The sequence below is a fragment of the Hibiscus syriacus genome, unplaced genomic scaffold (genome assembly GCF_006381635.1).
Source record: "Hibiscus syriacus cultivar Baekdansim isolate YM2019G1 unplaced genomic scaffold, ASM638163v2 tig00112293_pilon, whole genome shotgun sequence".
NCBI classification, from domain to species: Eukaryota; Viridiplantae; Streptophyta; class Magnoliopsida; order Malvales; family Malvaceae; genus Hibiscus; species Hibiscus syriacus.
This window is the reverse complement of record NW_024063296.1, coordinates 4279067-4292145: the sequence shown is the minus strand read 5'-3', so window position 1 is coordinate 4292145 and position 13079 is coordinate 4279067. Positions and strand designations below refer to the sequence as shown.

The 13079-nt window shown below is 36.9% G+C and overlaps 1 protein-coding gene across 1 annotated transcript; it reads right to left on the bottom strand.

Moving 5' to 3' along the window:
- Positions 1-4301: 4301 nt before the first annotated feature.
- On the bottom strand, positions 4302-13079 carry LOC120177595 (isopentenyl-diphosphate Delta-isomerase I-like). The gene is made up of 6 exons (XM_039183691.1): positions 12786-13079; positions 11326-11381; positions 7063-7154; positions 5121-5223; positions 4900-5037; positions 4302-4695 (listed from the first exon to the last, which is right to left on the bottom strand). Exons 1-6 carry the CDS (start codon positions 13031-13033, stop codon positions 4451-4453), a joined length of 882 nt encoding a protein of 293 aa, XP_039039622.1. The 5' UTR covers positions 13034-13079; the 3' UTR covers positions 4302-4450.

Below are 13079 nucleotides of genomic sequence, written 5' to 3'. Positions count from 1 at the left end.
ACTGAAAGCAAGTTCTTGGTTATTTGTGGAACATGAAACTAATCGTTCAGTAAAAGCACACGCGAAAAAGAATTGACATGAGAATGACCAACCAAAGCAACATCAAGGGGCGTACCATTTCCAGCTAAGAGTTTATCTGGACCAAGTAATTCAAATGGATTCAAAACCTTATTAACATTTGAAGTAACATGATGTGTGGCTCCTGTGTTAACCACCCAACGCTCAAATGGCATAGAAGTAGCATGAGCTTGCGGTTGGCCATCCACAACTGAACCAGTCTTTCGTTTAGCACAACACTCACACCCACCATCAATGGATGAAACTATAAAGTTACTTGTAGAGGAGGCAACCCTATAATCCGATTGGTATTGCCCACGATTGTCGGAAGTAACACACGAGAAATCTTGATCATATCTATGCCAACATCGATCAACCAGGTGTCAAACGGCCTTTCCACAAAGTTGACAATGCACCCGAGATCTGCCACGACCCTGACCACCAGCTCGAGATCCAGTTGAATAAGTAGATCTCTGACCAGAACATTTATTCGACATCGATGGGCTCCTGATCTCTCCCTAAGCAACATTTGCACTCATCGGTAAGGTTTCCAGTAGATCATCAAAACTAGCAAGCTGGGTTTCTGCATCACGAAGCATAGTATAAATGTTATCTAAGGATAAATTTTCCCTCATGGAAGTTATAACTGCCATAAAAGGTTGATATTCTCGTGGAAGATCTTTCAGAATACTTGCAATATGCTCAACCTCAGGTACCACACTGCCACAAGAAGCTAAAACATCACAAACCTCCTTCACACGAGTAAGGTAAGCACGCATATTGTCACCTCCTTTTTTAAGGACTGAAGTTTTAGTGAAGGCTCTTGACAGCTATCGTCGAACGATGAAGAACCATATTCCAGACAGCCGTCGCTATTTTAGCTCAAACGAATTGAGGAAGAAGATAAGGACTAATAGTAGACAAAAACCATGAGGCAAGAGCACTGTCATGAGCCACAAAGTCTTTATATGCTTTATTGACACGAACAATACCATTATCGTCAACCACAGTCTCTGGAGGAGTCATCACAGCACCTGTAAGCAATCGCTCCAACCGATGGCTACGAATGGTGAGAAAAATCTATTGCTTCCAAAGGAGAAAATTCATTTCATCGAGGACGACATTTAAGGATTTAGCACTGGTGGAGAAATCCATAAAGAAACTGTTCAAGCAACGGAAGCCAAACATAAAGCCCCAAGATCAATGGTGAAAGATACCATATTAGAATATTGTTAAAACACAGAAATGACTACAGAAAAATGGCATACTTGATTATTAAGCATAAGTTGGTTTTTATACACAATGCATTAAGCAATTACCTCTAACAACCCTAACAACCGAATAACAACCTCCTAACAATCAATCACGCATCCAACATGTAAAAACAACCAGTCACACATCCAGCGTGGCACAATTACAGCAACAACATTGCTAACTACACTGCTAATACAGCGCAACCACCTCTGGCTTATACTCACTAACAAATGATTTAAAATACCCACGAAAAATTGATTAGTCACACCTTGACAATTCCACAACATAAACTTCATTATAAATAAAATAATAAGGAAAATAAACATCACAGTTCAACTATAGTCGCACCACCCTCCGGATGAACATTAGTAAACTCAGCAGGAGTTGAGCCATCCTCATCCAGTGGTTGTAACAGCAATGATAGTAGTTCCACATTGCTAAGCTGATTAACCTCATCTGGAGTATGCTTATTAACAGTCCGGTCCAGTAACACACGACACATGCTTCACCAGTTCGGACTGGAAGATATCTATGGATCACGGGAATGTTAGACCTGCTGTCTGTGCTTGCTAATTCGGCCATAACTTATTCCCACAGTTTTCACCCCCGATGGTGATTCCGACCATCACTCGAAGATCCAACTACCTGTTGCTCCACTATAGAGACCTCCTAATGTACTTCCGTATGGATAGTTGTGGTATGTTCTGTCACTTGTACATCCTCCGAGTTACCCAAAGGCATGACTGCCATTCCTAGGTACCTCTCTCATAGGTTACTTAACTTCTTTTTGAGACCGTTTGTCCCTACTCATTTTCCCAGCCGGAGCACAAACCTCGACAGTCTGGTGTTCCATATGTTTGACTGGTGCATCACAACCTTCAACTTCAAGGGCCTCAAACCTGGAATCCGAGTCTAATTTGCTGACTGGTTTCTCACCAAAGCGGGTAACGGCTCCGTGACAACGTCTATCGTCTACCACCATCCATGGTCCAAACAAGTTTGTCTCAGAGACATCACCCATAGGCTGGTTACGAGTATCAGTTGGGATAGCACTATTGTCCAGCAATACAGTAGTATGTTCCTGGTTTTTTTTTCGCAATACTCCTCGGTATGACCAAATATTCAGCACTTGTAATAAATGTTTTGTAGTCTTTCATACTCTAGCTTTTGTAATACTCCATCAATACAGATGCAAGAAGTGATGGTTTAGTGAGGTCCACCATCACCGCTAGACGAGCAAATTTACCTTTCCCTGCAGCCTCCGTGTTATAGTCAATCTTAACCACGTGGCTAATCATGCCAGTGATGTTTCAGAATAAAGCCTTTGTATAATAACCGGTAAGGCAGGCCCGGTAACATCACCTAAACAATTACATGTGAATGGTGTTTTTCAGATGCAGTAAAACTCCCACTCCACGGTTGCAAAGTCAGATAGCTCTCGTAAATCGTTCATGACCCTCCTGTTAGTACTTTCGTATAGTCACTAGCGTCCGAGAAGCTAACAAGGAAGTAGTTATTTCAAGATTCATATTATGCAAATCCCCCACTGATTTCCATAAAGCCATAACCTGGTTCACTAGAGCCTCGTACCCAATCGCTTGACCTAGAAGTCGTACTATTATCGCATTACGCATGTTTGCGTCGAACTTAGCATGTACCCTATCAAAGAATTGGCTGAAAGTTATCTTCTCAGAACGATCCATAATAATGTCTTCCTTCATTATGTCACCTCCTAAAAGAACACCAGCACCTTTGCACCAACAACCATACTTGCATAAGATTGCTTCCTTGCTTCCCTACCTATCACTGTCGACTCGCTAAGCCGAGACACCATGCTCACATTAGTACTCTCCCCGTTATCTTGCATCAACGTGACATCCATAACACCACTTCGACCCTTCTTCACCGCCCGAACCATATCTAAAGAGGATGGAAAGGCCGACCGTTCTCAAACTGGACAAGTCACCACCCCAGGAATCTCCTCCGGAGGCCTCCCACTGGGGTTTTCATCAATTTCCATGCCAGTCGATACGTTAGGGTTAGCATCACTAGGGTTTCCCGTACTAGGGTTTTCCATAATAGACCCCCTAAAAGCAACTCGTGTAAGTTAATTAATTAATCAATCCATAGTTTTTTTCAAATGCATCTATAAAACATTTGTCGACTTTCTGAAAATTAGAGCCTTAATCGACTATAATCTTGTATTGTTATATAATTATTTATTAGTTTTATACACAATTATTTAAATGATATAAAAAAGTAAAAAATTATTAAATATAATATTTTAAATAAGAAAATATATATTATTTTAAATTAAAATATAGGCCAAAGTTAATATTTTTTTAAATATCAGATATCTATTAAATTATTTTAAATTATAACTAATTTAATAAAATGTTAAAATTTTGACTAACATTGCTATTATATCTTGTCACAATCATTTCCATCAATTCTAATTACCAACCACGATTAAACCTAATAACGAGTAGCCAAGCAAAAATAAAACCTTACGTATGATTTAAAAAATAATTGAACAACCAAATAAAAACACAAGAATATGCGAATAAGCTTTCAAGTAGTTTATACTAAAGAACTAATATAATAATTCAAGACAATCAAGTCCGAGTGGGGGTGAGCAGCATAAAACTCAAATAGAAAAACCCCACCATTAACATCCCTATCCATGAAATAGCCGGAGTTTTGCCTATTCTATCCTCAGCTAGCTTAATTTTTTTTTTTTTAAATTATAAATCTAATCATAGTCTTATCTAGAGAAGAGGGAAAAGGAAACTCTAGAGAAAAGAAGAGTACTCCTAGTAAGTTTTGAACTCATGACCTAAAAAAAATATAAAAGAAAAAAGATGAACAAACTAACAAACTCGCCAAATATGCTTAGTCGCCTACAATTTTAACAAAGAAAGGTGCCAGACCATGCATATCATGACATACACACTTATTGAATTCCAAATCTAAGATGCATGCCCTCATATGTTTACAATATTTAACTCAAAATTTAGATCTAACAAACATTGAGAAAACCAGCAAGTTTAGAACTACTTCAAGCCTGCACTTATTGGAATTAAACTTGTTTTCTGGAAGTACCATTCCCACACTTTATTTCATGTCATTTCTTTCTAATCTACAACTTGTGAATGGTTTCCATGTCACTTACTTCCTTCAGGCTCCCTTTCTCAACATGATCCCACCACTTGAACAAGAAATTTTCCACCACGATTCTGAACCACGGCGAAAGTTTCACTTCACCAGCATCAGCTTTCTGCAGTAACTCCTTCAGTTGGTCACGGTTCACGTATTTAGCGTCTGCTACCTCATCTGGATTTGGGTGAATGTTGACATCTCGGACAATGAATAGGAGGTAATCAACTGCGGCATAATGAATAGGTTCATCAATATTCACAAAATCCAGTCATGTAATAGATGTGAAACAATTATAACACCAGCCATCTATTGAAATGGATAATTTGTAAACAGTAATAACTTTCTCCTTGAAGCAGATTTCAAAACTGTATTTTGCACCTAAAAAAGAACTTGGTGCAGAAGGTTATGCAGAGAGAGTGGAAGTATTACGTTCATGCTCGCCCCATTTGCCATCAGAAGGTGCCTTGTAGAGCATGCGACCAAGTGGGGTGAACTGATCGACAGGAACATCTTCAGCGGGAATACCGAGCTCATCCAAAAGCTTCCTTTGGGCAGCATTCCTCACCCCTGCACAACGATTATTAGAGAGGGAAATGGGAAAATATCAAATAAAAATGCTTTTAACTGAAACATATGTAGAAGATATATACCAAGATGATTCTCTCCAATAAACTCTGATTCACGATATAAAGGATGGCTGCAACAGGTGTTTGTCCACACCAGAGGAAATGTTACCTTTGTTGCAGATCGTTGCTGCAAAAGTACCAGGAAGGAAAAGCATGCAAAGAAAACTTTCACCATCAACTATTTACAAAAGCATAACTATCGTGCATATGCAACGTATTCAATGTCAAATCTGGCACCAAAGTAGAAATTAAGAGTAGAGAGAGTGCTAAAGGGCAAGATTTAGATAAAGAAAGGGGCTAGCCAGCTTGGTTAAGAGCCTAAGACCTGTGACAATACCCTGTTTCCCAACACTTCTGTTTTATCTTTCTAATATCTGTTTATCACCCATTCCATAGTTAAATGCAACTGATCCTACAAAACTTGACTTCGTAGTGACCATCCTGTCTAAATAACGATTTAGGACTGTAAGGCTCTTCAAAAGATAGAAATGGGCAGATATTTAGATGTCAAAATCATAACTTGACTTCGTAGTGACCATTTTTTTATAAGAACTTCGTAGTTACCATCACCGTTTGATAGAAAAAAATGTTGAATAAGTAGAACTAAACTATTAAATCATGAAATATCACTTAGTTTTTTCCTTACTGTAAAGTAAAAATCTAATAACTCAAATATTATTTTTCACGACGATAAAATATTTTTAGTTTCTTTTATAAATATAGTTCTAAATAAACAATGATATATTTACTGAATAAATTATTTTTATCAAATTACATACTAAAAATTTTATAAATTTTTACAAGTATATGAAATGAAATTATTTCAAAAAATATTTAATTAAAATATTTTATAAAATTCTTCATAAAACTAAATGTTTTATAAAATAAAACCCAAACAAAATTTGGCATACAATTTTCTGGAGATAATATACCTGAAAACTTTTGGAAGTTGAAATTATTTTTGTGGCGAAGGAAAAAAATATTTGTAAATTCATATTTTGAGCAAGGTGATGACTCTTGAAAACATAAAAAATAAAGGAGAAACTCTTGTATTAGAATTTATCATCCCAACAAGTGTAAAGGGTTTTTAAGGGAAATAAGTTCATATGATTTCTTAAGTGCAATAGGTGTTGGGTTGACTTTTAGGGGGTGTTTGGTTCAAAGATTGTGACATTCCCATGTTTGATTGGCCGGGAATCTCATTCCCGGTAATGTTTTATTACTAATAGTAGATTTTTTTGGGTATATTACCGGAAATGTCATTACCTCCCTTCCCTTAAGTATTGTAACATTACCGACGTTTTGGACTAAAATACCCTTAAATTTTTATTTTTTTCAAAAATATCCTTCTTCTGTCATTGAATAATAAAAATTCTACGAAGGTTAAATTATAAATTTATCTTTAAATTATTTTAGATTTACAAAAAAAAATCTATAATTAAAATTTTATATGAAATTCAGAAGTTAAAAAAATTTTACCCTTTCATTAAATTTTTTTATATTTTTAATTTTGTAAAAAAAATTATATAAATATTATGAATTTAATTTTTTAAAGAAAATATATAAATATTTTACAATTTGTAATATTATACAAATATATAATAAGGACAATTTGGTTAAATATTCATTACAATAATCTTTTATTCTTTTAACCAAACACGATAATCTTACATTCCTGCTAAACCAACCAAACACAAAATACAACATTTCCAATAATCCTATTCCCTGGTAATCTTTTATTCTCACTGGTAATCTTACATTCCGTGAACCAAACGCACCCTTACAAATTACGACCAAACAAGTGACTAGTGTTAACTAGTGTGCTAAGAGGCATATTACAAAGTTAATACTCTACTAAATGAGATGTCAATGACATACCTTGCTACTTCATATCTCATTATAATGCCGAAGTTCAAAAATAATGGCAATTGTAAATATCTCAACTGCCAATATTTTATCATGTTACCTGGAGGAGTAACTCATATTTTGTGTTAAACAAAAATACACTGAATGCCCTATGTAGCATCTTTCCAGTTAAAATCTTCTCCCACAAATGACCTGTAAATTTTCAAGCTGATGTTAGAAGTGCAGAAATAAAGGCAAATATAGTGAAGACATTGATGGCAGAAACAAAAAGCCAAGAGACATTCAGATTTCCCATGTATTCTCATAATAGCAACAAGAGAAGAACTTATCTAGCTAAATCTAACATCCTTTAATTCCCATAATGCAACGGAAAACACAATCTATAGGATCCAAATTTAGGCCAGAGATTCAAACATTTCTTTTATCTTAGCTTCTTATATCATAAGCAGAATAAAGGGCCCACGTGCAAGTGAAGTAATTCATCTTATAGCTTAATAAATAAACACAATAATTTTACATGACAAAAAGTTCCTGCTAAAGTATTTTTTTCCCAAGGTGCAGCTAAGGTTCCACTGTACTAAGAAAGTTTCATAAACAAGCTTCCCGATCCTCTACAAATTGAAATATCATTACTGGACCAACTGTATATGAAAGTCAGTTACAAATTTAACACCAGATCATCTATTCCTTTTCAACACCAAAACATAAAAAATATGATTTCTGCTGGTCAAGATAATTTCCCAACCGAAAAAGTATTAACAGTTGATGAATAAAGCAATGAGCAAATATATATGAATCTCAACATCAATAGAGAGGATCGAAAACACAAAACATAAATCAGGACTGAATTCATGCAGTTGTTGGCTTGTTGCATCTAATATTCCTACACAAAACTTTGCTTGTAGGAGAGAGGTGGAATTAATAAAATATTTGGGATACAATAAGACCATTCACCTTTCTGATATCCTTCTAATCCTACATTTGAAAGGACAGTCCTCCTCTTAACCATTTATGGAAGCCGTAAGAAATCTTACCAGCTTTCATCTCGATGCTTTTACAACCAGAGATGGAGCCAGGATTAAATATTGACAAGGGCCGAAATATTAAAGTTTTTAAAAAAAAAATACAATAACTTATTAAGTATTTAAATTTAAAATTAAGAAGATGATACCTAATTTGTCTAATATTTAAACTTACAATGACCTAAATTGTTATTAGACCAAAAAATTTGAGAACATGAAATTATCCTTCTTTAGTTCGGTCCCTACTTGATTAAATATTTAATAAATGTTTATATTTTTTTAATTTAAATGCTTATTTTTACATGAACCAAAATACTATTAAACTGAAATCTATCGAATATGTAAAATATTTACAGTGACCGGGGCCCCTTTGGGCCCAACATAGCTCTGCCCCTGTTTACAACAGAACACAACATACTCAATCTTTGTTATTAGTGATGGCCACAACAGACAATAGAGCACAGCGGTGCAAATGCTACATTATTCCAAAGAAGAAAAGAAATTCAGAGGAAATATGTAATAGCTAGATCAAGAAAATGTCATAATTAAGTTGATAACTACTCTTACGAGTTATGACTGAATGGTTTTTTTTTTGATAGAAGTTGGAGGTCTCATTAAAAACTCCCTTCGTATTCGTTCACATACTAAAAGTATGTTAACGAACATTGGAAGGAAGAAAAGAGTACCTCAAATTTTATTGATAATAATACCCGATACAAAAGACACCACGGAATATCCTCTCATGGTGATGTACACCATTACAACAAACACCTTAACCCTATATATCCTCATCCAAAGCCACAATCTAATCACCTTCTAATTACACCACTAGCAGTAGGATTAAAACAACGCAACAGAACATAATGCAAATTAAAAGCAACACCTACAACCATATAGATAAAAACAAAACCACAATTGAAGAGACAAGATCTAATGAGACTCGTCTTCTTCAGGAGCCCAAGAGTTTGGTTTGAATGAAGGCTCTATCTCATGCACCATGACCTTGAAGAAGTTGTCACCAACCTTCAATTCCACCATCGCATCAATTCTCGCATCAGCCTTTATGAGGACTTGAATTTTTGCCCGATCAAAAGATGATGGAGACTGACAACTTTCGTCGATAGCTAGTAATAAACCCCACTTATCAACAATGTTCTTGAAAGTATTCCAATTCCATGCGTGAAAAGGACACCCTCGCAAACTAACCATACTCGACGACACTCCATTACCAAACTCTCTGACCAAGCTTCGACTATGGAGAACCACTCTGCGAGAATAATTGATTTATTGTTCTTCACACTTCTCAATGAAGCATTGTCTTCGAAAATCATTAAAATCGCATTACCAGCAGCTCTCATTAAGGTAAAGCCAGTGAGGCCCTTCGCTTGCATTTGTCTAGCGAGATGACCAATTTTGACAAAGTCCTTGCACCACCCCACTAGACAATTGCTCAACACCTGAAGTTTTTCTTCATCTATAACACCTTCAACTTTATAATGATTCTTCCTCGAATCATCTTCCATCCCGGACTTGCGAAGAACACCTGACGAGGACTTCCTCCAATAGGAATGTCGAGGTTTGAATTTAGCATAAGAAACGCCAACTTTGCTGCCATCGATACGAGAGCCATTCATTTTTGAGATTGCTCTCCTTGCTTCTTCAATAGTTGCATACCGAATAAACCCAAAACGGACCCCTTTCGAGTTTCTTTTTTTAGGAATGAAGGCATCAATAACATGACCATGTGTGCCAAAAATAGACCCAAGTCTCTTCCAATGGATCATCTCTGGAAGGTTTTCGATAAAAATCGTGAAACAACCATTTCTGATCCCATTTCCGATTCTTGGATGACCATCCTTCGACCAATTTTGAAACTCATTTTTTCTCCTTCTCGTTACTTCGGAAAACTTTTCATGGGAGTACCCTTTCATGATGCTCTCCTTGGTTCCATCCTGAACAATATCAGCGATAGGTAAAGTTGGTGTTGTCTGCACTACAGAATTAGTTCCGAGCTTTTGTTTCCCTCCTTGAGAAGAAGACAGTCCATTGTCATCAATCCTACCAACAGGAGGGTGACAGTCTGAAGTAGCTTTAGCAAAGCAATTTTTCAAACACCCGGTTGATAAAGGACTATCACCCAACCTTGCTGAGAATACTCTTGAATTTTGCTGCTTTTGGGGCGAAGGCGATTGCCTGAAGGTAGTGCCGTCGGCCTCAACTGTCCAACCTGCCTCACGGGCCAAGGCGGCCAGTACATCGTTCATATTAGAACGCTCTGAGAGATGGAAATTACCAAACTGCCGCAATCCGGCCAGCATACGTCTAGTGAAGGCTCGCCTGTTCCGTCTCCGGAGCTTTGTCCTTTCCTTTTCGCTCTCCCTCTCACGTTTTTCCTTGCCGGAAAATGAAAAATTGATTGCATTGTCAGGTCCAGAGGAAGTACTAATGGAGTTCACAGACGCTGCACCTGCCGCAGTTGTTGCAGCTAAACCACTAGTACGCCTGTGCTTAGACGAGCGTAGAGGATCCATGGAGAGATCTGGGAAAGATGATTTACAGGAAAAACAGACAGCTTGGAGGATAGTGTAAGATTTCACCGAACCAGATGGATAGAACTGGGAAGTTGGGAAGAGGATTAACTGGAAAAACAGACAGCTTGGATAGGGTAAGATTTCACCGAACCAGTACACTGGAAATAGAACTGATTTTCGACACTAGAAAGGGAGTTATGATCGCGAGAAGAAGCTGAGTCCGGTGGTGAGGCGGAGACGACCACTAGCGGCGGGAAGAGGCGTAAATCGACGGTGAACTTCGAGCAGATCTGCGTCGATTGAATGTCTCAATCGCAAATCTAAAGCCAGATTTGGAATCACCTCGAGTCGGTGAACTTCCCAGGAGAAAAAAGCTTCAAACGGTGGTCGGAGTATGGCGGCGGACGGCGGCGGCAGCAGCGGACGGTTGTCGGAGGCAGCTGACAATGGGTGGATGTCGGAGGAGAGAGAAAAATTTTCAAAAGACGCCTGGGCTTTTGTAATTCGAAATTTGAAAACACCTTGGTTAGAGAGAAGCTGGAGCTTCTCTCACTAACACATATGCTCTGGCTAAGTAGCTATTAAATTGATTTGTTATGACTGAATGGTTAATATAGCTATTAGGTCATCACAATAATAAGATTTTCATTCCACAATTAGATTACACCATATGCAGTCAAATAAATGCATTGGACTTCAGAAATACGAGTATGGGTGTTTGAACATATAAAATTTAAAAAGAGGAAAAGGATAATGCAGCACAACAGTGTTACGACCCACGGAAACTGAAAAATAGGCATTTTTACTTACAATTGTACTTCGATTCATGGCCAACAACATTATCACTCTCGTCCACTAAAATACATCTACAAGAAGATTGAAGCAAAGGCATATGTCAGCATTAAACACAAAAAATTGTGCGCTTCAAAAGAGCTTGCCCAATACAATGACCTCTCTAATTGCAAACCAAGAAGGCTTCATAGTCATTCAGCCATATAACAAACTGTATGATCAGTAAAGTTTTAAACCTCGATTTGTGTAATTGAAAATATATGATATTGGTAACAGAAATAGTTATCCTACGCAATAACAGATACCACAATTAGCAAACTACTACATCCAACCATTCACATATCACTATCACATTCCTCCTTCAATTCAATCCAGCTAAAGAATACTGGAATACACAGCACACAAAGAATTCGGTAAAAGAAACAAAAACCACACGGTACTGAAAATATGTAACAAGAAAAGGAAAATAAACTACCCTTTTTTCATTCTTTTTCAACATTTTCAGTCACATTTCCCCTTTAGTTTTTATAAACTAAAATGGTTTTCTTTGCATAAGGGTTCAAATCAAGAATTGTTACACGCCTAACCAAAACAGATAACAGCAACTAAGCCAGGCTGTTTACGATACAATAGATAAAATTGATAGCATTCTAGATGATAGAAGATTATATGGTGCTAGCTCGCAATATCGTCCTATTTATTTTTTGCAGTAAATTTAGCTATCTGCCAAAAGGGGATCCTCCGATAATATGAATAAAATCATGGGCATAATATCATATTTTCAGTAATTTTTTGCACTTTCTTACCAGAAGTATTAAAAATAATTTTCAGCAGTAAATATACAAAATATGGCTCAAAATTGAATAGCCTCCGATACTTTCATCTGGCTGCTAAGTCTATGAAGAAAAGGGAAACTATTTTCACTGTTACAAAAGAAGTTCCCAATCATTTTCCCCTCCAAATTATCGTAAAAGCAGATCATGACACCAAGAACAAGACAAAAATTAACCATATAAATGGAAGGTTCACTGCTATCAGAAGATCCACGTAAGTTCCAGTTTTAGAAATCATTAAATCAAATAATTATAAACAACTTTGACATAAACTAATAATCCATTAAGTCAACTTTCTAAAGCTTACTTGCATAGAACATACATATACCTATACTCTACTGTATACACATGACTACGTGAAATTTAGATGTAAAGATAAAAGAAATGAAAGAAGAAAAAAACAACAACGGGTTTCAATCAACAATTCATTAAACAAACTTAAAATTCCGTAATTTTAGTTGTAAAGTGAATATAATTTCTGAACAGAGGAAAAGGTACCCAGTAAACTCAGTTAACTTTAGCTTCAGCTTTCCCTCCTTTCTCTTTCATTTTGTCGGTAACAGATCATAGCAGCAAACAAAGCTAAATGGCAAAAACGTAAATAAAGAAGAAAAAAGGGGAAGTTCGGAATTGGGAAAAACTCACTCATCCTCAAACATGAGGCGTCTTTGGACAGCGTCCATGGAAGCGTCATGGGCGTTGCCCATGGTGGCGGTGGCGGATGAAGCTTGGTTATGAAAAGACGGAGATACCCTCAAGGGATGGAAGGAGGAGTGGGGAAATCGAGGGGCAAAAGAGGAAGGGAGGCAAAGACGGGGACTAGGAGAAGATAGGGAGGAGGCTAATGAGCGAGAAAGGGAGAGGGCGGAGGAAGTATTTAAAAGCAAAGGCATTTAGGCTCTGTTCTCTGCATATAGCTCGGAATGGTAATCTGACAAA